At 45.0% G+C, this 25,365-nt stretch overlaps 1 protein-coding gene across 5 annotated transcripts in view; it reads left to right on the plus strand.

Annotated features, from left to right (window-relative positions):
• Positions 1 to 590: 590 nt before the first annotated feature.
• Positions 591 to 25,365, plus strand: part of ITPKB (inositol-trisphosphate 3-kinase B) — a 103,632-nt gene continuing 78,857 nt past the window's right edge. Inside the window, exons 1-2 of one of the 5 annotated variants that reach the window (XM_081296994.1) lie at positions 591 to 884; positions 2,214 to 4,364. In XM_081296994.1, coding sequence (XP_081153120.1) covers positions 2,421 to 4,364 — 1,944 coding nt within the window. In that variant the 5' untranslated portion in view covers positions 591 to 884; positions 2,214 to 2,420. Of the gene's footprint in view, positions 885 to 907; positions 1,366 to 1,466; positions 1,674 to 1,700; positions 2,080 to 2,213; positions 4,365 to 25,365 lie in introns of those variants that run through there. The other 4 variants (XM_081296990.1, XM_081296993.1, XM_081296992.1 and 1 more) reach the window with 4 other exon arrangements.

A 25,365-nucleotide genomic window follows, 5' to 3' on the forward strand; every position in this document is an offset into this window, starting at 1 on the left:
CAAATCTAACAATTGCACTGCAAAGCCTTTACAGTTCACAGCCCAACCAATCTTCCAAAATACTACTGTGGTGCACTTAAAATCTGCAACTTTGCAAGGAGGTGCCCACAAAGTACCTTTTTTGCATTTGCATATTTGTGTGCAAGAACACAAACCGTTTTGACAAGCTTTTAGTCCATTTTAAATGCCAAAAAAAGATCCTCAGGAACTGCTTTGTTTAGAACACACACTCAATACTTTATTAAAAACATTTTTTCAAAAGTAGTTTCATAAAGCTAGCCATCAGCAAGCCTTGATAGAGGGGTGGAAAATGAATCGTATATCTTTAACCAGCAGAAGTCAAAAGGCTTTTTTTTTTTTTTTGGTTAGCTAACAATGGAAACTTTTTTTTTAAGTGTTTCCCTCCCTTGGTCTTGCCAAGCAATAGAAAAAAAAAAAAAAAAAAAAAAAAAAAAAAAGAAAAGAAAAACTTGTTCCGCTGAGTTCAACCCCAGACGGGCTCACAACTTCCTTCCTGCTTTCCTCCCCCTAGCCCCCGCCTTCTGCCTCCTCCCCCCACCCCCGCCACCAACTTTTTTTTTTTTTTTAATCTTACATTGAACAAACACTGAAGTAGCCCGGAGCAGACACTGACAGGGGTAGTATCTCCACCGCGGAGAAGGGCGTGCAGGGCCGGCCTGGCGTCGCCACCGCCGGGATAGCCTGGCCCCTGCGCGGCGGACCTCCCCCAACCCCTCGCTCTTTCGCACTACTTTTTTTTTTTTTTTTGTCTTCCATAGATTGTTGAGGAAATCATTTCTGAGCATTTCTGCTTTAAATGCATCTCGACCCTACTTGGGTCGGCGTGTAGTCCACACAGGACCCGAGAATCTGAGAAATTGCAGGTAAGCTTGGCGGCTCTTCCATGGCTCTGGCCTCTGAGCCCTCTTTCCCCTCACTACGCTCTGGAACGGATCTGCCATTCCGGGTTCTGAAACTGCGAAAAGGGGTGCGTTAGGGAGACGGTGACGAGGTTTTGATTTTTGGAGGGAGGCGTTGGAGTGGGACCTGGGGCCGGAGAAGGAGAGACGAATTTTCGGCGTTTCTTCAGCCCGCCTTCCGGGCTATCTCTCCGCGCCGCCTCCCCCGGCGTGCTGCAGAGCACCGGGGCTTGGGCCGCCGGGAGGCTCGGCTGGCGGCGGGCGAGGCTGCCCAGGATGAGGAGAGGCCCGGCCCTCCGCTGCACGGCTCCCGGGGCTTAGATCGCCGCCCTTAGATTGCCTTCCTCGGGGTTTGCGCACCTAGTCACCCGTCTGCAGCGACGCATACCCCGGAGTTCCTTGGAGGGGCGCGGGTCCTGAAGCCCGCAGGCACATCGCGTCCTCGGTTACCGGGCGAGCGGAGGGTTGAGTAGCTGTGCGCGCGCGTACACACACACACACACACACACACACACACACACACACCACCGCGGGGGGCGGCAACCAGAGGGGCGGTGAGTATTGGTTCCGGTACAATATACTGCAGAGTCCCCATCCCGGGCGTGCGCAGGCGCGCCCCACACTCAAAAAACACTTGTTTGGGGACAGGCGACAAGGCCAGTGCTGAAAATGCTTGGGCTGCAGCCGGGCAGCTCTCTCAGGCCTTAGTAGGCCGAGAGACACAGCCCCAAGTCCAGGGTCAGGGTCAGGAAGGTAAACGGCGGGTACGCAGGCGCCCTCCAGATCCGGGCGCTGGCAGCTATTTGGGGAAGGCAGGTCTTGCTCAGGTTCCCCTGACTCGGTCTCTGATGTCCCGAGAGGGTGGAGCAGGGCTGCGCCGTTACCCTCGATAGCCAGTGGTTGCTCAGGCCGAGTGTGACGGGTCAGCGGCGCTCCGCGCACAGCACCCTTGGGGACCAAGTAGTTGCACATCCTCCCTCGCCCATCCTCACGGCTTCAAGACTACTCTTAGAATTTGGAATTTGAAAGGACTTAAAAGCCGGTCCAAACCCGAGAGTAGGGGGGCGGGTTAAGCACACCGGGGAAACGCGTACCCAGAACCGCGCTGACTCTGAGGGAGCCGGGCATGGGTTCCCCCGGAGCCTCGTAGTCCCTATAGGTGAGACGTCCTAAGGCACCCGGTCCCGAACAGATTGGGGTCCTAGGGCTCCCTCTGGGCTTTGCCGGCGGGCTGTCCCTACCCTCTCCTCCGCGCCCTCTGGGGTCCTGACTTTTCTCCTTGTGTCTCCACAGAAGCGCGGTTGTTTATGGAGCTTCGTGCGGGGGCCGAGCCCGCAGTTGTGCCCCCAGCCCGCCGCCGAGGCCATGCAGCCCCATCGGCGAGAGGAGCTGCTCCCGCCGGACCTCCGGGGCTGATCCAGGAGCCGCGGGAGGAGGAGGCGCCAGCGGCGGAGCTGGAACCCGAGTCGCGGAGGCAGGCAGCGCGGCGGACCCAGTACTATGGCTGTGTACTGCTATGCACTCAATAGCCTGGTGATCATGAATAGTGCCGACGAGGTGAAGAGCGGCGGCGGCCCGGGGCCCAGCGGCAGCGAGACGCCCCTGCCCCCTGGGAGGGCTGTGCTTAGCCCGGGCAGCGTTTTCAGCCCCGGGAGAGGGGCTTCTTTCCTCTTCCCCCCCGCCGAGTCGCTGTCGCCAGAGGAGCCCCGGAGCCCCGGGAGCTGGCGGAGCGGCCGGCGCAGGCTGAATAGTAGCAGCGGCAGCGGCGGCGGCAGCAGTAGTAGCAGCAGCAGCAGTAGCGTGGGCAGCCCTAGTTGGGCGGGCCGCCTGCGAGGTGATGGGCAGCAGGTGGTGGCCGCCGGTACCCTTTCTCCGCCGGGACCGGAGGAGGCCCAAAGGAAGCTGCGAATTCTGCAACGCGAATTGCAGAATGTGCAGGTGAACCAGAAAGTGGGCATTTTCGAGGCGCACATTCAGGCGCAGAGCTGTGCCATTCAGGCACCCCGAAGCCCACGTTTGAGCAGGGCTCGCTCGCCCTCCCCGAGCCCTTTCCGCAGCAGCAGCCAGCCCCCTGGAAGGGTCTTGGCTCAATGCGTCCCAAGTGAGGAACGAAGGACAAAATCTTGGGGGGAGCAATATTCAGAGGCTTCAGATGCCCACTCTGTGAGAAGAGGAGGGCTCAGTCTGTGCCCCTCAAAGGACAAGGAGGGAGTGGCACCTCTTCCTGGCCAGGCCACCACGAAAGGATCTGGGGCTCAGAGTGCAAAGGATTCCGTGAGGATGGAGAAAGGGACCCCTGCTAGTACCCCTTGTGACTCATTTTTAGCTATGGAAACTAACAAGAGGGTCGCTTCTTCGGGAATTCAGAGCTGCCAAACTCCCCCAGAGGAGCTGGTGGGAACGAGTTTAATGATGAACACAGCAGTGACTGCAACAGCCTCATCCACTGGACCACACCGTCCACACGATCCTGCTCTGGTTGAGCCAGCCTGCAAGCTTGGAAGCCTGCACCCCTGGGAGGCCCTGGTTGAGGGGCAGGGGCAGTTCCTGGGCAGTGAGAGAAGCCCAACCCCAGAGCAGAGCGGGTCCCAAGGTGGAGAGCCCCTTGGGAAGTTGGGGAAGGGAAATCTGCCCTGTGTCCTGCCAGGCTCCAGAGAGCCAGAAGTTGGTGAAAGGCCAGAGGATGCGACTGTGAATGCTCAAAGCTCAGAGCCATCTGAAGCCCTGAGCTCGTCCAGGCCTTCTGGAGACCTGGGCTCTCTAGGTCCTGCAGAGACCCAAAGTGAGGTCTCAGTGATCCATGAACGGCCGCAGCTCTCTGGCAGAGTGGGGGAAGGGTCTTCAACACTGGGCCTGCTTGGTGTCAGCTGCATAGCGCAGCCAGGGACTGGAGAAGTGGAGGCGGGAATTTCTTCTGGCAGAATGCTGGAGCCTTTGCCCTGTTGGGAAATGGCAAAAGATCTGAAAGAACAGCAGCGCCTTCCTGGGGACAGGGTGGATGTGCAGCCTGGGAGCTCCAGGGCTAGGGGGGGCCCCATGGAGAAAGCTGGTCTGGCTTGGACGTGTGGAACGGGGCTACAATCGGAGGGGACTTGGGAAAGTCAGCTGCAGGACAGAGATGCTCACCCCAACAGGGAGTGGCTGCCCCAGAATCAAGAGGACAAACCTTCTCTGGGAGAGACCTGCAGTGCCAGCAACATACCAGCTATACCTGCAGTCATCATTACGGATGTGGGTGCCCAGGAAGACAGGGGCTTGGAGGAGGTGCAGGAAAGCCCTCGGGGCAACCTGCCTCTGAGGAAACTGTCCTCTTCCTCTGCCTCCTCCACGGGCTTCTCTTCTTCCTATGAAGACTCAGAAGAGGACATTTCCAGTGACCCTGAGCGCACCTTGGACCCTAACTCGGCATTCCTGCATACCCTGGACCAGCAGAAGCCCAAAGTGGTAAGTCTTGCCTTGAGATTTTTCTAGAATTCTTGCTACTTTCAGCAGACCTTTGAATCCTTATGTGTCCCCAGTTTTATTACTTTCTAATGAGTAATGACTCTGACCAAGGTCCTGTGTCAGTCACAACTAATATTTCTCCTCAAGTGTCTCTGCTGGGGAATATATAGGCAAGGATTTTATAGATTGGACTGTGAATCTGAGTCACTCCCACTGTTATTTCCATGGACATCTTAAAAAACAAGTTTTTGAGGTACTTCCCATAGAACATCACTCCTCTTGGGAACATAATATTCATGTCATCCCAAACTTCCTGATTAATCCCCAAAGATAGTGAACAGAGCTGCTGAGTGTAGCTTTTGTCTGAATAAGCAAAACATTTAATTCTGTGATTCATTCAGATTGTTAAGGATGCCATCAAATTAACTCAGTACCCACCACTAGGCCAGGAAAATGAGTGATGTGAGTCTATGACAGGGCTCTGAAACCTGTAGATGTGGTTGTGGCCCATTTATGTATAAGCAACCTGTGAGCCTTAGTTAGGACAGGACATTGCAATATTAGTGTGGTCAGTGTTCTAAGGTGTAATTTGATGTATGAATTAAAATGAAAACCATGCTCTGGGCCAAGCAGTCAGTTTCTTTAAAAAGTTTTTTTGTTTAGTTGTTTTAAGATTTCTTTTTTAGTTGTCATTTTAATATTTTTAGTGGTTATGTGGTGCTGGGGATTGAACCCAGTGCTAGGCAAGCGCTCTACCACTGAGCCACACATGCTAGGCAAGCGCTCTACCACTGAGCCACAACTCCAGCCCCCAGAAAGTTTCTTTTGTAACAATTTTATATTAGGTTGAGTTGCTTGAGATAGGCACCTGGGTGGTATCTCCAAAGGCAGGTGGGCTGGAACAGGTTCATTTCAGCTACATTTTCGTGTGTATCTCTTTGGAGTCTCATACAGACATCTTGTTCTGGCAATGGCAGTAGACAAGAGTTTATTTCTATTACATGGTTAATCTCAGCTGAAGGCTGTTTTCACTTTCCAGAGGATCAGAATATCTTTCAGAAGACATACGCATTGAAGCTAGCACTTCTGAAAAGGTCTGGCCTTTCTCTTAGCTTTTCCAGAGAGCATGGGGAATTTCCTAGCTCAGGATGTGAGGGGTTATTGTGCTACCTTGGGTGAAAGGCTGAATGATAGGCAGCCTTCTGATTTCATCTTGAATGCCAAATGCTATTCATTGTACCTCAATAACTTTATTCACCTTAACTGGGTGCTTTATATTTCTACTCAGCAGCCTTTACTATGATTTTGGACTCCAAAACATGTTTTTCTCTTACTCCCACCTCAGAAATCACAGTATGAATTTTTGAAGACCAGGAATTTCTTTTCCTGAAACTCTGCCTTCTGCTGATGATCCAGAGGCAAATATATATGCAAACTCTGATCCCAATCAACCTGGAATTTTGTGGCCAGGACAGGTTCCCAGGCATTGTGCACCTGTTGTCAGGTGTGGGCACGTCACTTTTCGGGGGGTGGGGATCCACCTGGAGGGAATGGTGGTAAACTGCAGGTAGAAAAGACTTCTTTTTGAAGGTGTGACCCAGATTTCTCTGCCCTCTTGCTCAGCAGTCAGGGCCTAGGGAATAACAGGTGGTCCTCTATCCACTCCTCCCATTTGCTTTTGAAACCCTGAAGCACTGCTGGCACACCCAAAATTGCTTTAACTTGTTCTCCAAGTTTCCATTTGCCCTTTCTAGTGGTGGATTAGCAGCTCTTGTTGGCTGGTTATTGAAACAGTTTATGTGTCCTGATGTGTGAAAAGAGGTCTTGTCTGGAAATAAGTTAAAGAGGAGACAAATAATGACAGGTGATAATTTTTTTCCCCTTTGCCAGAGGGATGCCAACTGAGAAACCAGAGGGATAAGTGGTGTTTTCAAGTTAGCTAACAGGTCCAGAGGGAAATGAGGGCGACCTGTTGTCCAAACTACCTCCCACTTTTAAACAGGTTTTCAGACATCCATGGAGTAGAACCAGGGAAAAATTCCCTACCATCTCTGCTCTCTGAATCATTTGAGGCTAATGGGGGCTGGGCAGGGGAGGAGGGAGAGGGGAGAATGTGTGTGCTTTGCAGGGAGGATGGATAACAAAGTGGAAATTATGGGATCCTAGGGGCTTTTGAGCTTTAGCTGAGTTTTGCCGGATCAGCAAAGTTTTCTTGTACAGATTGTGACACTGGAACCTTATCTGTGACACCAAAACATCTGCTCATTGGGTCAAAAAGTTAACCTGATTACCTGAGATTGATATTTTGTCTACCGAAGTCCAGACATCTTTATTGACCAGGCCTGTTGGCTGGGCTTGTCAGTGTTTGGTAGATAAAACTGAGACTGCACTGTCTGTACCATAATCTACATGGAGTTCTTTTTTGCACTTGGCTGTCTTTATCGACCCTACTGTCTACATGACAGCTGAACATACTCTCACACTGCTCAGGCATGCTCATCCTCACTCTCATGATGCTTGCACCCACTCTAATACATGCTCACATGTGTTTGCACTCACACGTACCCACACTCATATTCAAATTCATTCTTGTGCACACTTTACATGCAGGTTTCAGATACATGTTCAGTGTCCCAGTCACATACCCAATTCCTGGCCCTCAGACCTATATTAGACCCTGAGAATTATTCATTTATACTGCTCTACCTTCCTACAAAGTTACCCCTCTCCTGCGTACCTCCTGTAGCACATTTTTGTTCCTGTTGAAGAATGATCCTGTGCAAGGTGTTGTGCAGGCTGGGCGTGAGCTTCTAAAGGATCAGACTCTTGAAGTTTGCTCAGAAGTCATATCACACACCTGATCTGCAGTGGCTTAAATTTAGGCACAGTCGCACTGTTTTGAGCAGAACTTGATTGCACTGAGCAGGGATGGTTTCTCTCCTTTAGAACAACTAAGCCTAATCATCAGTTCTTTATTTTCCTTTATCACTCCATATAAGAGTATCTGGGCCATTAAGACACCAGATGGAAAGTACTATATTAATATATGGACATTAATATAAAAATAGGTTTTATTGATTTGTTCCAAAAGTCTTCTATCAATTATGTGTAAAAACAGCAACAACAATAAAACCTGGGGGTCAGTATTAGGAAGTATACTACTGCCAACCTCCTGACTTCTTGGCATTTAACACTTTTTAAGGGCCATTGGGTTTTTTTTGGGGGGGGGGCTAGTTTTGCTGTTTTTTTTTTAATACTGAAAAATTAACTCTTACACATAGCAAAAATATTCAAGCAGTTTAAAATGGCTGTGGTTTTGAAAAGTATATACAAATTTTATTTTTAGGTAAACCAAACTAAACTTTAAGGGGCACTTAAAAGGATGCATCTGGTAGTGAGTATTTTTAAGTGGAAACTTCTTTTATGGATGAGAACGTTGAAGGCCCAGATTTGTGGGGTTATGAGTTCAGGCTGCACAAGACTGTTTTCTGAAGGTGGGGTAGCCCTCTCTCTGGAAAGGATTCTTCTGGCAAATCCTCAGCAGCTTCTAGATCTGGAAGGACTCAAGTCATTTATGTGAGTTTCCAGGTGTTACTGGTTAGGGATGATGAAACCAAGACCTGGGAGGCAGCAGCACCCCAGGACACTCATGGGCTCTGCCTCTCTGGCTCAGCTTTCTCCTTTTGCAGGAGTAAGATCTCCTGGGTCCATGTTGTTATAACTCTCTATTTAATTGTAGACATGCTATTTGAAACCCAGTGTACATGAAGTATGCCTCAGGGCGATAAGAGGTGTGACAAGATTGGTCTGGCCCTTGGCACCAAGGCAGAAACTGAGCACCTTTAATTTTGTGCTTTTACTTGAGATCAATTTATTGATCTACCTGTCTTCTATTTCTTTACTGGAAGAATGGTTCTTTGTAATTTCACATTTAAAAAGCATCATCAAAAGAAATCATCATAATATCTAAGGCTTTCATTAGTAATCCAACAGCTCTTAGAGACTGCTGGTAGGATGCCCAAACCGTTAAACTAAAATGTATACTCTGCCAAAAAAACAAACAAACAAACAAACAAACAAAACGGAGGGGGGATCTTTGATTCCCTCCAATGTTTAAGTTTGGAAACTGAGGCTTTGCTAACAGAGTCAAAACATCACTTCAAAGACCAAATCTCATCAAAGATGAATGTATTTAGACAGCTTAAAATCCTTTCAAATAAAAAGAGGAGTTGATTCTCAGCATTTTCAGGCAAATGCTTAGATTTTTGCAAAAATATGGCTCAGACTTATCTAGGCTTTAGGTTTTATAAGAAAACATAGTAAATCATTTGGCTGCTGCTTTTAGAGAAATAGATTCCAGTTTGTAAATGCTAGTTTGAACTTTAGTTTGCTGCCGAGTCACTTTTCTAATTTTGTCAGGCTTCAAGTTATTTACCTAAAGTTAGATTTTTAAAGTATTTAATGGAAGGGATTTTATATCTTGGTAGAAAAAAAAACAACAATGCTGTAGACTTCAGATATTTAGCAGGTGATTTCAGAAGTAACTAAGGAGCTCTTCTAAATTATGTTGGGGTACACTATTGGTGTCGCTAGGTCTGTAGATTTTGATAGGAGAGGAGACCTTGGCATGGGAGGTTTTGTACATTGTGCTGTCAATCCCACGAGAAGTGTGCCTATCAGTGATTTTTTTTCCCTCACTAGGTAAAATTGACATTGGGAATAACATATTTTTTTGTGAGTCATTGTTCATTGCCTTAAAAAAATCACACCAAGCCCAATTATGACCTCTTTGGTCATATGCAAAGTCCTTTAGAGTGCCAGCTGCCTGTTTAAGATTTTACATGACCTACCAGTTCTTCTGAGTGTTCTGTGACAGCATACTGTGACGGTATACTTACTGAACCAAGTAATGACGGTACTGCAGATGGTTTCCGTATACAGAGCAGAAACACCCAGCATTTCCATCAGAACCATGGGGCCAGACTATGGAAGACCACATTGGAGGGCTAGAAGAATCTGCCAACCTGGTCTCCTGACTCTAGTCACACTTAACTTGCTGTAATACTGTCACCAACCCCAAATCTCACCACGATCCTTTGAGACTCCTTGTTATCTGCTCACTAGTCCCCCTTCCTTCACCACATCTTCCTAATGGAGATAGCAGCCCTGATCCACTTTTTCTAGGAGAAAACTCTTAAAGAGTTCAAGTCTCTGGCTGAAAAACATTAGACTATATATGATCTCAATAGGGATTAGACCTTTGTGCTTGCTATGAAAAAACAACTTTTCTAGAGTTTCCATAGTGAACATTATCTAGATCTGGCTCTGGGAGAATCTTTAGAGCTCATTTTCTCCAACATTCACATTTTTAAAAAAATACTTATTTTTAGTTGAGGTTGGACACAATACCTTTATTTTATTTATTTTTATATGGTCCTGAGGATCAAACCCATGACCTCACATGTGCTAGGCGAGCACTGTACCTCTGAGCCACAACCCCAGCCCCAACATTCACATTTTAGAGATAAAGAAAGCAAAGCCAGGGCTGGGGATGTGGCTCAAGCGGTAGCGCGCTCGCCTGGCATGCGTGCGGCCCGGGTTCGATCCTCAGCACCACATACCAACAAAGATGTTGTGTCCGCCGAGAACTAAAAAAAAAAATAAATATTAAAAAAAATTCTCTCTCTCTCTCTCTCTCTCTCTCTCTCTCACTCTCACTCTCTCTTAAAAAAAAAAAAAAAAAAAAAGAAAGCAAAGCCAGAAAGCATTCAGTAGAGTCACAGGACCTGTGTTTCCATTCTTTTCACTCAAGAAACTTCTTTAGTAGACAAGTTCTTTACTTACCTTGGAAGATCCACATTGGCTTTGAATACAGTGTGTACTCTTGAAACATTTGTTAGAGGAATGAGTGAATGAGTGAATGAATGAAAGAAAGTATCTCATATTACCTACCTACTAACCACCTAAAAGATGAAAAAAGAGAAGACAAAAAAAAGTCCAGTCAAGGCAAATTCATTGCTAATTCCTATGACCTTGCTGCTTTAGTAAGTATGCTGGATTTGGGTTTAGGAGACCCAGATTGAAAACCTAGTCTACACCTGGCCTGGAAGCCCTCTGAAAAAGTGGCATGAGTGAGCATGACCTCATGGGGTGGCAAGAGTTCAGTGACATAATGTTTATGAAAGTGCCTAGCATAGCATCTGGCACATAGTAGAGGCTCAATACGTGTTAGTGTACATGGAGTTGGGAGACATTGTGAGTACCAGTGAGGCAATGTCTGTCTGGAAAACTCATTGGGCCCCTTGGAAGAAATCCTGTAGTAACCCTAGGATTTTGTTTTTAGTTCCACTTTCATCCCAATACAATCCTGGAAAATTATTCTACCTCAGCCAGAAAGGCTGGGGTGAACTTCATTTCTCAAAGACTTGTATTCACAAGCTGTTGTGGGACCATAGTTGTTTTCCTGAAATGCAATTTCATTGATTGTTTAGAATAAGGCTGGTCTTACCTTAAAATTTCTGTTTACTAGTGTCCTTTCCTTTTGTTTAGTTGCAGATTACTTTAAGGCTTGGACTCAAAGATGGGGGTGAAGGGCTTGGTCAGCAGAAGTGCCTACTGCTGTATATAAGTCTCAAGGTCAAGGTCAAGCATGCTACATTATTGCAGAGTGTTTGTGCAGGGCTGACCACTCTGATATTTCTTACTTAGAGACAAGGGCCTTCCAGGCTATGGGCGAGGACAATTGACTTAGAATAATCATTTCACTGGAAAGCCAACACTCCAGCTTGTGATTAACTTGTCTGGTGTGTTTCTCGATAATTCCATTATACTATTTTCTGTTTACTGTTAAAAATCTGGTTTTCTCTCCTTTTATTGAGCTTTACTTGGGCATTTTATTGACTTGCTATCTTGTCATGGAAACACATTCAACAAAAGGTATCTCTTTGGGCTACTAGCCAATATTGCATTTAAAAAAATTTCCTGCAATTTTTATTTCTCTTGTTTTTGACCAGCCATTAGATTTTATAAGTAACCAGTGCTGGAGTGTTGCTCAGTGGTAGAGTCTTGCCTAACATGCATGAGGCTCTGGGCTCAGTCCCCAGCATGGCCAAAAGAAAAAAAAAGTGTTAAAAGTAACCCAAAAATAGGTGCTATAGATGATAAGGAAACAGAATGAACCTCTGCAAGTCATACTTGTGTATGATTCTTTCAGAACAGCGGAGGACATGTTTTTATTTCCCCATCTCTGAAAAGTAAAAAAAATGGCTCAGTCTACTTGGGGTGGAGATGATTAATTTTCAGCTAAAGAGGATCCTTCCTCGTGAAGCTCAGTTATCCTGTTAATCTAGCATTTTACTTTTGTGGTAAGATTCTGGGTGGAAAGGGAAAATGAAATGATAGAGGATCACAAACAAAGGCATTGAGATTATTTCCGTTGACCTGGTGACCAAGATTAACCCAGATAGGATGATATGTGTTCATGAGGCACAGGGTAAAGGCCAGACCTTGGCCAAGACCTTCCCCGAAAGGGTGGTCCATTTGCTTACTTTTTCAAGTTGTTCTCAGTGAGTTCATCCCACGAGGGCAGGAATGAGGTGTTTTGCCCTTGGCTTTGGAGAATGGGCAAAATTTTCTTTCATTACCTCTCGGCGTTTGGACCCCTCCCACTCCCATCCTTTTAATCAGAATGAATAAACCGATTGTACTGTTTTCCAAGAAGAAGCTGTAATAAATTTTATATTACCAGCACTTAATAGTTTCATACACTGCAGGGAGTGTTCTGCCTACTGTGGGAGGGAGGAATTTGGTTCCCTGGTGACTGGCCATGCACCCAGCTCTGATCTGCAATCTCTCTTGGTATGCTGTGAGCTGGTGGGACCTGGGCAATTACAAGGGAGGTCACTGCACCCCCAGGCAGTTCCCAGCAAGTGTTTTTCCAATTTCACTGACATTCTTTCCAGGCTCAGCTCAATTTGTTTTTCTCTTCTCTATGGCAATTGGTGACTGGGTGGTAAAATGTATAATTTGGCAGAATCTCCTCATGAGTGCTGCTTCTGCAGTTGTATAGAGCTGGTGTTTGTCTGATCCCCTGCTTAGGCATGGATGTATACTATTTTCTGTTTACAAGTTGGCTATCTAAATACTAGATTAAAAAAAAGAAAGAAAGAAAACAGGCCTTGTAAATGTGTGGGGAAAGGATGCCAGCTGGTATGCAGAGGAACTTGGGAGTATCACTTCTGTAATCCTTATCTAACCTGCATGTATTAGCAGGAAACTGAAAAAGCCTGTGTATGACAATGAGATAAACAGTTTAATCTCTTAACAATGTCAAGTGGAAAATCCAACCGCCTGCCAGTAGCTTAAGAAATGGCTAGGAGATTTTGTTAGGGACGAATAAGAAATTCTTACAGATTCATAATGTGCTAGGGTCAGGGACATTTTGAATGTGTTGCAATTGATTTTTCATTCTGTATGAGGCTGGGGAAGCCTTTTCTTCTTTCTCTCATTTTCTTAACCTGTCTCATTCATCATCGTAGTCATCACACCATTAAGCACTTACTAGAACAGAGCATCTTGCTAATTCCAAGTAATTTGGGAGACTCAGGGCCTTCCTCTAAGAACTTTTATGGATATACCCTTGGTGTGCAGTGTGCTGGAAGGACTCACATTCAGCGCTTGGCCTCTTTGGGCTTTGGTATCCTCATCTGTAAAATGGGTATATTTTTGGACTTTATCTTCTTACCTCATGTGGTCTTTAAGAGTCTGGAATGAATTAGTGTGTAGAGAGACATTTTAGAAGAGTGTATTTTTGCCTTCTTAGTTTTAATGATGAATATTATGATATTGCTTTTAAATTTTCCTGAAAAGAGGATGGACCAGGGCAAGCACTGCACTAGCATGAGGTAGTCTTGCCTCTGTGTGCTTAAAAGGAAATTGCAAAGGACTATATCCCAAACAACCTTTCTGCCCACAGAGAGCCAGTTTTGAAGGGTAATTGGGGTGGGGGTAGGGGAACAGGGAAGAACAGGCATTCTAGATAATACCCTGGTTCCTCTTCAGCAGAGATATTGTCTCCTCTTGCCTAAGTGACCATTCCAGCCATTGAGGACCTTGCATGCAGCCCCCTCTAGCTGTGGTTTGCTCACTGTCAGTGGGGAGGGACACAGGGTAAGGCTGCCACAAAGCGGGTGGGAGCCACAAAGTGCAGGTCCAATCTTCCTACAACAGGGCTGTCAGCTCCTGAATAATTGAGGGGAGAGTGCACAGAGTGCCCTCTAAGTTTGTGGATACTTCATGGAACACTGATTTTTTTCTAGTACCTTGTAGTGGTTTGCTCATCTGTGTCCTGGAATGTGAAAGAGGAATTCAGCAAAGTCTTGAGTATTTTAAAGCAAATACTACATTCAGCAACTCTATGCTCGGTGCCTTTTATGTATGGCCTGACCCTGGACTAGATCTAGAAACTTCAGTCTCTTTTTCTCATGGAGCCTGATCTTCCTTCTGGGAGCTGCCCATGTTGAGAAGTGCACATTGCACAGTGAACCTAGACAGCTGCCTAGACAGTAGGCACTGATGTAACATCCCTGTCTGCAGGTACCTGTGCTGAAGAGAATGTTTTAATTGATGCTGTCCCTACCCTTGGGGATCTGCCCTCGAAGGCAAAGCTGATGCCAGCAGGCATACTTGAGATTTGCAAAACTCAAGAACAAGTTGTATCACCATTGAACAAGCACATTCATTAAGTATGAGTTAATAAATAATGAATCGGTGTGGGAATGTGAAATGAAGAAAATGTTGGTGTGTGTTGTGGCACAAGAAGCCGAGAATTGCATTTGGCAACTGCCATTGGGGAAGAAGTCTGGGGAAAAGGCCTTGGGGAATTTGCTACCTCTGTTAGGAGTGGTCAAACAAAGATATTATTCTGGATTCAGTGGTTCTGGGAAGTTGGCATGGAAGAAGGCTGTGTCCCCAGCAGACCTTGATACACAAATGGATGCTCAGTGGACGGAAGATGTAGACTGTGGGCAGCTGCCCTGTTCCTTGTGAGGCTAAAATGGGCCTGAGATTGCCCTTACCTCCATTGCAGCTGATCAGAGGGACATGGTCTGGTAGTAGTGGGGCTTCTGCTCAGTAAGTGTTACTGAGTCTATGGAAGAGCACTGAGAGAAGAAGGGGTGGGAGCAGCATAATGCTGGGTAGAGAGCCTGGTCACGAAGACAGGGCAGTCCTGGAGTTGAGCTTCAACTCTGCCAATTCCTGACTGTGATCCTAGAGAAATGTCGTACCTTTCTGCCCCCAACTTCATAATCTGTAAAATGGGATGGATAATACCAGACTTATTGTTTTGTGGCTTAAATAAGATAATGTGTGAAGTGCCTAGTACACTATCTGGTCATAGTAAATGCTCAATAAACAATAACTGTGTGACCCTGACAGGCAGTCGTGATGTCCTCCCTCAGCCTTTTTGGCTGGGCTTGCAATCTCCACTATTCTCTTCCATTTGAAAGTGAAGTAGGATACTAAGGAAGTATTCTGACTTATTTGTCTCTTCCCCTCCAAGAAATAACGGGGTCTGAGAGCTCTGATGTTGCAGGTTTTAGAAGGTCTGTGTTGGCGTAGGCTTGTTCTGCCAAGCAGAGAAGCAAGATGATCTTTCAGGAGAATGTGCAGCTGGAGCCAGAGAGACCTTCACATCCTTCACACCCTTGCTCTGTTTCAGACCTTGCAGAGATTTAACTTCTCTGAACTTCAGTTTCTTCATCTCTAACATGAGGATAATGTCCCCATCTCATAGTCTAGTGTGGACATAAAAATGAGATAATATGGCTCAAGTACCATCTGGGAATAGAGGGAGTCCTCTTCTTCTGCCTCTTCTCTCAGTTGTGAAAAGTGCTTCTAAGTGGGTCCCTAACTTGCCTTCATCAAGTACCCTGAGTCACTGCATGTCACCCCAAGTCCAGGATGCTGACAAAATAGGCATCAGGAATTATTTTTCCAAGGAGGTCCAGCAGGAAAGGCTCACTTTGTTACCAGGCTCAGAACTTGAAGTTTAAAAACAATCCTTGGTATTCAGCTGCTGGTAGGGGGGTATCAGGTTACACACCCTGGGACCCACTCTTTTCAATCTGTTTTAGAGGTGGAGACTGATCAGATCATTCAGCCATAAAAGGCCCAGCGTTTGGATGTGGAAGGCTCCATCTCTGCTCTCCTCCCTTAGTTCCTCTGTTTTCCTCACGTGTCTTTTAGAGTCACTATAGCCATAAGAAAGCAGGTGGCTGAGCTAGAGATTGTGTGTGTGTGTGTGTGTGTGTGTGTGTGTGTGTGTTTTAAGTGGCTTTCTCTCCTCCCTGTGTCCAGTCTGGTGGCTGGGTGGGCGTGTGCCCTTCTGAGGTTGGAGAAGCTTTATTTTCTGTAGACAAGGCCCCAACACATGTACCTTCACAGGGACTCAGGACCAGGCGGCTCTTGGGTTTTCAAAGCTCACTTTACACAAGAGAACCTGCCCAGAACTCCCCCAAGTCCCAGTGCTTTGCCATTGTCTTCAGATGGTAGAGTGGAGGCAAAACCCATGCAGGCGACTGGGGTGAACCCATGAAACCCGAGCTCATTATCTCACTTCTGAGTCTCCTCAAGGCCTGTGAGAATGCATGTAGACACTGCAGGAGTTGGCACTGTGTGGTGACAAGTTCCACCAGAGCAGCACAGACTGACTGCAGCCCTGAGTACCCCTGCCTGCCAGACACAGGCGTCTTCTCAGCTGTGGCTACACATGGATGTGTGATGTGGAAATCCCTCTTCGGTTTGGCCCTAGTATGAGGCAGAAAGCCTGGGGTGTTAACCCTTGGGGTTGTCCTCTTTCCTGCGCACAGGTGGTCCACTCAAGAGAGCCTGCTCCAAAGCCCATTAGGCTCATTTATCTGAGTGCGGCTTCCAGGCATTCAACATGCTGTTTGGGGCTGGAGGCTCTTCTGGAGAGAATGACTCAGGCCTGGTTATACATGCACATCTCCTAAACCCCCAGGCTCCTCCTGCCCTTTGCAGGATGGAGGGGTTGTCTTCCCGGAGGAATGAGACCATGGAAAGAGCTGGTTAGCATGTGGCCATGTGAATCTCAGAGGTGGTCTGATGGCGAGTGCACTGGGCAGTAGTTGCCTTATTGCCCCAACCTGGAAATGTACACAAAACGGCAATTAGTTTCGATCTCAGGCAAAAGCCATATGGAACAGTGTGGTGAAGCTATTTACCTTGTGGTATTATACTCTACATTAAAAATTTCTCCCCAGAGCTGCTTCCTGCCTCCTGCAGACTATGGGTTAACACTGAGAAGCTACACGAAAGTCCTGCAAGTCTAGAGCTGTGGGTGTAACTCAGTAGTAGAAGACTTGCCTAGTATGCGTAAGGCTCTGGGTTCCTATCACTGAAAAAAAAGACCTGCAGGTCCTGAGGTCTTTCCAGGCAACTTTTCTTTGCTACTCTGACCTGGCCTAGAGTTTTTGGTCTCTCACCATTGGCCTCAAATGTCTCAATCCCCAGGGAAGGCAGGAGAATCTCCCAGGGGTTGTTGCAGGGAACACTGAGGATCCATGTAGGTTATCCTAAAGGGAGTTGCCTGAATGGTTCAGGTGGTGGATTGCCGGGTGCCACAGTCTGTAGGCCTCTGACTGTAGTATGAGGACATGTGCCACTGACTTTGAAAAGATTTTAAGAACTTCAGAAAATAATTCAACATGCCTTCAAAGGAAATGTGAATCCCAAATACAGATTAAAAAAAAAATCATTTGCATGGAGAGACAGGATGGCGGAGACCTGTCTCATCAAATATTTCTTAGGGAAACTCCCCTGGAATTACAATTTTATTGAATTAATCTAATCATGCAGCTGTTAAAAATGCTGATCAGCCTTAGGATGCACATAAGCAGAATAATAGGAACTATGATTTTGGAAGCATTTCTTATATGCCAAGCATGCCACATAATTGCTTCATTTAGTTTTTGCAAGGTATATATCAGTTTTCCTCCATTCACAGCAGGGAAGTTGAGCATTAGAAATTAAATTGTCAGTCCCGAATCCACAGCTGGGGTTTGAACTCATCTGTGTTTCCCAAGTGCCTGCCTGGTTCTCTCTGCCACACCCTGATGGTCACTTGGAGAACAGGGGAAGGTGGCAGGCTTCTGTGCAGAATGAGCCCTGAGTTGGTTCTGGGCTTTGTGCTTTAGCTGGACTAGGGAATAACTGTATTGAATACAAAGAGAGATGAGCAGAGTGCTGAAAGCTGAACCTTTGTGCCTGGGAGATGGTTGAGAAGAATTATAGTTGCTTTGGAAATATTAGATCTAAGGGGGAAAGTGTGTTCAAATAGTTACCCTGGAGAGTGTTTGAGTCTGGTTAAAGATCAATTTTCTGTTCGCAGAAGTGGGACTGAGAGGATTCTTTTCTTTCTAAATGAATGGGCCTTTGTTTAAAAACATGGATTCCATAGATGCATCTATAGAAAAAGTGAACTTCTGGAGCTACCTCGATGCCCCAGTACTAGTGGAAAGGAAAAGAGAACTCCTAACCCTAAAGGTCAAGAAAAGGTTAAAAGCTCCTGACTGCTGCAGAAAGAGATGCAGTGAGCTGACAGCAGGGCACACTCAGCACTGATTCTGCAGCCCTGGCCTCCAGGAGGTCAGCCTGTCTCTAAAGGGAGGCTGCAAGATGTCTGCAAGATGGGGGGCTCATCAAGTACAGAGGCAAGATAGGGGGGCTCATCAAGTACAGAGCATAGATCTTTGCATGTCCAATTGCCTCAGGCTGTGCTGAGAGAGCACCATGGGTCTCTCTATTGCACAGGGCTCCCTGGGCACTGTCATACTGTGTAGCACCCAGGCATCCTGGAGCAGGGTGGTCCAGGCCCCTTTAAATGACACTGACGTGGGTTTATAACAGTAGCACCTAAATTGGAATTGAATGCCATCAAAGTGGTTTACCTGCTTACAGGTGTCACTTACAGATGCAACACTGACTTTGAAAAGATTTTAAGAACTTCAGAAAATAATTCAATATGTCTTCAAAGGAAATGTGAATCCCAAATGCAGATTTTTAAAAAAATCATTTGTATAGAGGGACAGGATGGCAGAGACCTGTCTCGTCAAATATTTCTTAGGGAAACTCACCTGGAATTACAATTTTATTGAATTAATCTAATCATGCAGCTGTTTAAAATGCTGATCAGCCTTGAGACTTGGGTGATGGAAGAGAGAAAGTTTCATTCAAAGAGGTCAGTAGATAGGAGACCAGGCCTTTAGTAGCCGATCACCTTGGGGTTCCTTACAAGAAGATTGGAGGGCCTGAACTCCAGGCATACCATCGGCCCCTCCTTAGAAAGGAGCATTTCAGCCAATACCATGGTGAAACGGTGGCTTCCTTGGGGGCATTGTAAAGGCCACGTGGGACAGTGAATGATCAGCCACTAGATGCAGTTAGTTCAGGTGGAGGACACCAGGAATTCCTGAATTTGAAGTTGGGTTAATCAGCCTCTGCCTTGTCTTCCTCTGAGGTTTTGATTAAACCATCACTTTTAGAAGGAGACACCTATGTTATTTCCAGTATTTGGTTATTTTATTTTATTTTTTTTAAAGAGAGAGTGAGGAGAGAGAGAGAGTGAGGAGAGAGAGAGAGAGAGAGAGAGAGAGAGAGAGAGAGAGAGAGAGAGAGAGGAGAGAACTTTTAATATTTATTTTTTAGTTCTCGGCGGACACAACATCTTTGTTGGTATGTGGTGCTGAGGATCGAACCCGGGCCGCGAGCATGCCAGGCGAGCACGCTACCGCTTGAGCCACATCCCCAGCCCCAAGTATTTGGTTATTTTAAGTGAAGCTGCTGTGAACATTTGTGTGCTTGGTTTTGTGTAACGGTAAACTTTCATTTCTCTGTGATAAATGCCCAGGAGTGCAAATGTTGGGTCAGATGGATAGTTGCATTTTTACTTAGTTTTTAAAAGAAACTGCCAGACAATTTTCCAGAGTGGCTGTACCATTTCATATTTCTCCAGTAATATGAAATATTCTTGATCCAGGTTCTCAACATCCTCACCAGCATTTGGTGTTATTCATTTTTTTAAAAATTTTAACCATTTGACAGGCATGTATAGGTATCTCATTGTGGTATTTTTGTTTGTTTGCTGTGCTGGGGATTGAACCCGGGACCCATGTTAGGCAAGCACTTTGCCACTGAGCTATATAGCTATAACCCCAGCCTCTCATTGTAGTTTTAATTTATTTTTCTATAATGACTGATGATAGTGAATACCTTTCTTTTTTACATTTTCACAATATATTTATAAAATACCACTAAGGAAGGATTTAAAGAAAAACTGAAACTAAAGAAATTAATTAAATTTTTGGTAAATATTTAGATACTAGTATAAGTATATAATTATGAAAGCAATGGAGAATCACCAGAGATCATAAAAAGTACTCTTTAACAACCAATGAAACTCCACATCATGTACAACCACAAGTATGGGAAGTTATACTCTATGTACGTGTAACATGTCAAAATACATTCTACTGTCATGTATAACTACCAAAAGACCAAAAAATTATGCTTTATATAAAAACTGGAAACATAACAATGAAATTTCAACTTGAATATATATGTAGTATTCCAATCAGAAAGGCAATCACCAAGAATAAAAATAATAATAAATGCTTGAGAGGATATGGAGAAAAAGAGACATTTTTACACTGTTGTAGGATTGTAAATTAGTACAACTACTAGGAAAATCTGTGAGGAGTTTCCTCAAAAAACTAGGCATGGAACCACATATGACCCAGCTGTAACACTCCTCAGTATTTGCCCTGAAGAATTCAAGGCATCAGGGCTGGGGATGTGGCTCAAGCGGTAGCGCGCTCGCCTGGCATGCGTGCGGCCCGGGTTCGATCCTCAGCACCACATACAAACAAAGATGTTGTGTCCGCCAAAAACTAAAAAATAAATATTAAAAAAAATTCTCTCTCTCTCTCATTCTCTCTCTCACTCTTTCTTTAAAAAAAAAAAAAGAATTCAAGGCATCATACTAGAGTGATACATGCATATCCATGTTCATAGCAGCCAAACTATGTGACTAGCCTAGGTGCCCATCTGCAGATGAATGGATAAAGAAAATTTGGTGTGAACACCTTTTTAATGTGTTTCCCTTTCATTAAATAATCTGGCTTTAAAAGAAATAAAGGGCTGGGGTTGTGGCTTAGTGATAGAGAGCTTGCATGGGTACTGCGTTCAATCCTCAGCACCACATAACAATAAATAAATAAAGTAAGTTAAAAAAATAGGGGATGTTTTATTAAAAACAAAAACAAAAACTAATAGACAAAAACAATTCCATCAAGGTGCTGTGAAAACAGAAGCAGAGTGTCCAAAGCCTTGGGCTTCCAGAGTTCTGCCTCTCAGGGCTTCAGGTGAGGGTGCTTGGTCATTTATGAGGCACCTTTGTGCCCTCCCTGTCTTCAGACTCCAAAATAGAATAGTGCTCCTTGGCGGGCACCCTTGGCAGAGTACAGTGTGTAGGGAGCCAGGGTGGCGGCCCCAGCCCATGTACTGGCACTTCCCAGCCTCCACAGGATCCACCCAGGCTGATTCACAGGTATTTCAGGAAAGTTGTCAATGTATTGTCAGGCCTGGAAAGAAAAAGAAAAACAAAGAAAGAAATGTAGAGCATCTTTCTGCTTTCTCCCTCCTCCTCCCACTGGAAGAAAACAGCCCTGGAGAGGAAGACAACACTCCTGCCACTTTAGGAAGTCACCGTGTCTCTTCATTCTTCCCTGCTTTGGTGTCTGTGGAGCCTTCTATTCCATGTACTCTCTTCCCTTTTCTCTGACTAGGTGAATTCCTCCAAAATTCAACTCAAAAGTGTAGGAGCAGGCCCCACTGTGTGTGGGGCTCCATTCCTTCCCCTGAGGCTTCCTTGGAAGTCTCTATGCTTGGGTCTGTGATTTAGGTTTAGTTTTGCCACATGGATGTGTGCTAAAAGCCCCCAGAAATGCTTCCACTCTTTCACTGTAGTTAAATAGAAAAGAAAAAAGTATGCATATAATTCAGAACTGCTAATAACAGCAGCTGGGGACTGAAATCATTCTTCCTTTTAAAACCAGCATTGAACTTCACAGTTTCACCATAGCCCTTATGAAGTGGTGTCCATCTCTCATCTGTCCACCTGTCTCAAGAAGGGCTGCAAGAAGTGGTCTTGGAATGGCTACTAATTTGAGAACCAGCTGGAGGGCTTGGCTTCCCTTGGGTAACAGAGGAGATATCTTGTGTTTAAGAATGGATTTGTTTTTCTGCCTAGTCCTGTACGAGGGGCTTCATAAAGAAAAGCATCCTCAGTCCTATTTCAATGATTCATAAGAAATGAAAAGGTATGCTGTTTGTTCCTTGGTATAATGAAGTATAATATTTGAAAGATCTCCTTTGGTGAATTTGAATAAACAGTCTATCACAGAGAAAGTATTATTTTCTATGTGGACTTAAAGGATTTTTGGAAAATGAGCAGAGGATTTTCACATGTATCCCCTGAGCCCAGGGAGTGGAAATAGTCTCATGAAGACAGATGATCACAGAGTTTCCACACAGTCCTCAGGACCCTTTAGAATTGTCCATCCCATTTTAGCAGTCAGTTGATTAGGCCCAAGACCAAAGGTGCAACTGAATCAAATAACGATTTGGGTCAGAAATTTTGGTTCATTACTTTTATTTTTTTGGTCCTGGGGATTGAATGCAGGGGCACTTTAATGACTGAGCCACATCCCAGCCTTTTCATTTTTTATTTTGATTTTTATCTTGCTAACTTACCTAGGGTATAGCTAAATTGCTGAGGCTGGCCTCAAACTTGCAATCCTCCTGTCTCAGCTTTCTGAGTTGCTGGGATTATAGGCATGTACCACCATGCCCAGTTCTGATTCATTACATTTTGAGGAGCTAGTTTGAGGTGCCAGTTTAATATTGCTCAATAGATTTTTAAAATTCTCTTGTTATATTCTGATTCAAATTAAAACATGGTGTTTGTGCCATATTGCATTAGGGCTGTTGGTAAGTAGCTCAATTTGATTTGAAACACTACAGATAGCATCACTGGTATAAAATTTATTTGTCATGAACTTGCTTTTTTTTTTCAGGATGGTTGTGTGTGTGTTTATCTTCTGATTTCTTAAATATCCTTGCTGAGAATTTCTGTTCTTGAATTTGTACTTTGCAATGAACTACAAATAATAAATATACTAAAACCAGCAGAGGTTTTGCCATGACAGACTTTGTCTTTTTGGTACCTGGCAGAAGGTTTTACCTCTTCCTTGCAACTGGCTTTACTTTCAGAAAGGAGTGAATGCTTTACTTATTTAGCCTATGAACATTCATTGTGTGCTGGCAGGTAGGGATACAAACATAAGTAAAGCTTAGTCCTCCTAGGAATTTGCATTTCAATGGAGGAGGCAAATTATAATGCTTAACATCTATTACATATTTATTATGTGGCTGGCGTTGCAAAAGTGACATGCCTCAAATCACAGTAAAACAAGAGTCAGGGTATGACCTCAGATAGTCTCACTTTAGAACAGAGTTTCTCAACCTTAGTACCACTGACATTTGGGGCCAGATAAATTTTGTTGTTGTTGTTGTGGGAGGCTGTTCTGTGTCCTATAGGCTATTTAGCAGCATTTCTGGCCAGTAGCACCTCCCGCCACTGTGAAAACCAAAAAACTCCCCATGTCCAAGTGCCATGGTGCTCACTTGAAGTCCAAGCAACTCAGGAGGCTGAGGCAAGAGTGACTTGAGCTGTGGAGTTCAGAGGCAGCCTGGGCAACATAGTGAGGCCCTGTCTTAAAAATAAATAAATAAATAAATAAAATTATATATATATATATATATATATATATATATATAGAGAGAGAGAGAGAGAGAGAGAGAGAGAGAGAGAGAGAGAGATAGATAGATAGATACAGATATATATTATATGTACACACACATACATATATGTATATAAATGTATATACACATTTACATACATATATGAATGTATTTACATACATATATATGAATGTGTATATATATATGTGTGTGTGTGTGTGTGTGTGTGTACGTGTATACAGAGATAAGTAAGTACAGATTCCTGCTGTAAGGGGGAGAATTTTGGAATAGAAGGACTCAAATGCTCAAAAAAATGAAAGCTTGAGAAAACAAAGCAGGTTCAGGGAATGGCAGGGAGTTTGCTCTGAACTCTTCTTTTTCCTCTTTATTGCCTCTCTTGTTTCCTCCTTGCAAGCAGCAAGCCAGGTTCTCAGCAGGTATATAATTATTACCTCAAATTCTGTGTCAGGATGGGTTAGGTTATATTTCAGTGATAACCAGCAAACTCCATAATCAGTGGCTATAAACAACCCAGGGTTATTTCTTGATCATAATACTGCATACCTGATCTCAGTCAACTTTGATTTTTCTACCTGTTATCCTCACTCCATGACCCAGGTTGATGGTGTTAGTCACCAAGCAGAGGGAATGAACATGGCAGATCACATCCTGGCTGGTAAAGCTGCAGCCCAGAGAAATGACAGATGTCACTTCTGCTCACATTTAGTTGACCAAACAAACTCATGTTGTCAATTTTAAGTGAGCAGGAGAGTAGAGCCCTACCATATGCCCAGGAGAAGAATTGAAAATATTTGGGGGATAGCATTAATGTCTACCAAGATGTTAAAGCCTATACCTGGAATGTGCAAGCATGAACAACTCATTGTCTTCTCTCAGAGCCTTCTAGCTTGGCTTTCATAGATGGTCTTTTGCCAAACTTGGTGAGAAATTGCCAAACAAAAAGAGAAAGTGAGACTGTCAAGATACAAAAAAACTTTGATTTTCTAAATAAGTCAGAGAAGGTCCTTGTGTTAAGACCAGTTCACAGGCCTCATATTTTATTTTTTGGAGTTAGGACATTGGAGGCAGGATTGGTAGATTTTTTTTTTTAATGTGAATACAGGCTGCATGCAGTAGATTGTTTTAATGAGGTAGGGTTGTTGTTCAGGACACTGGTAGTTATCTGAACACCCAGGATGCATTCTTTGGCTGGGAATGTGGTAGAAAGGACAGCTTTAAAGCCCAAGCCAAGTGTTAAGTAGCAGAATGCAATTCTTTGTGGACTATAAATTTATGGGGCCGTGTCTTAGATAGAAGACATGCCAACAGTAGCGACTGAGATCGTTTTAGAAGCCTAAACAAATTCCTCATAAACCAAGGCGCGTTCTTTTTGCTAGAAACTCCTTCGAAGGACAACTCTGCCCCAGGCCCTGGCTGAGGAGATAGAGAGGGAGCCTGGCTACAGTGGATCTAAAATGGGACGAGACCGGAAACCTGTGGGGAGGGCACAGTTCTTGTCACTCCTGACAGAGGGGGCACAGAGGAGGTCTTAGAAAAACAGATAAAAATAGCAGTTGTTTCTACTTCCCTCCCCAATGAACTGTTCTCTCCAAACCTGGTTTCCACTTTATTTCTGAACTGTTTCTCACCATAATGTGAGGTGGACATGAAGTGAGGGTATGAGACAGAGGGGACAAAGGGAGACAGAAGTAGGCATTTGAGAACTCCGTGGCGGTGGTGGGGGGGTCAGGACTGATCCAGAGATGAGAAGAACCCGAAAAAGTCAGCTGGGTCCAAAGTCTCCTTACTCTGGGGTCTTATCAGAGTGTGTGTGTGTGTGTGTGTGTGTGCTTGTATGTATGTGCATGTGGGTGTGTACATGTACGTGTAATATATACCTGTACACATGCACATGTGGTTATGTATATGGGTGTATGCGTGTGGGGTGAGTATGTGTGTATGCATGTGTGTTGAAGTATGTAATATGTGTGTGCATGTGACTGTGTGTATGTATGTGTAGGTGTGTGGCTGTGTTTGTGCATGCACCCTTGAGAGGGGTGCGAGGGAAGCTGTGTGCAGTTGGTGAGCGTTACTGAAGGTCCTGTGGTTTGCTGATAGC

This window comes from Spermophilus citellus (genome assembly GCF_964194105.1).
Source record: "Spermophilus citellus genome assembly, chromosome: 6".
NCBI lineage: Eukaryota > Metazoa > Chordata > Mammalia > Rodentia > Sciuridae > Spermophilus > Spermophilus citellus.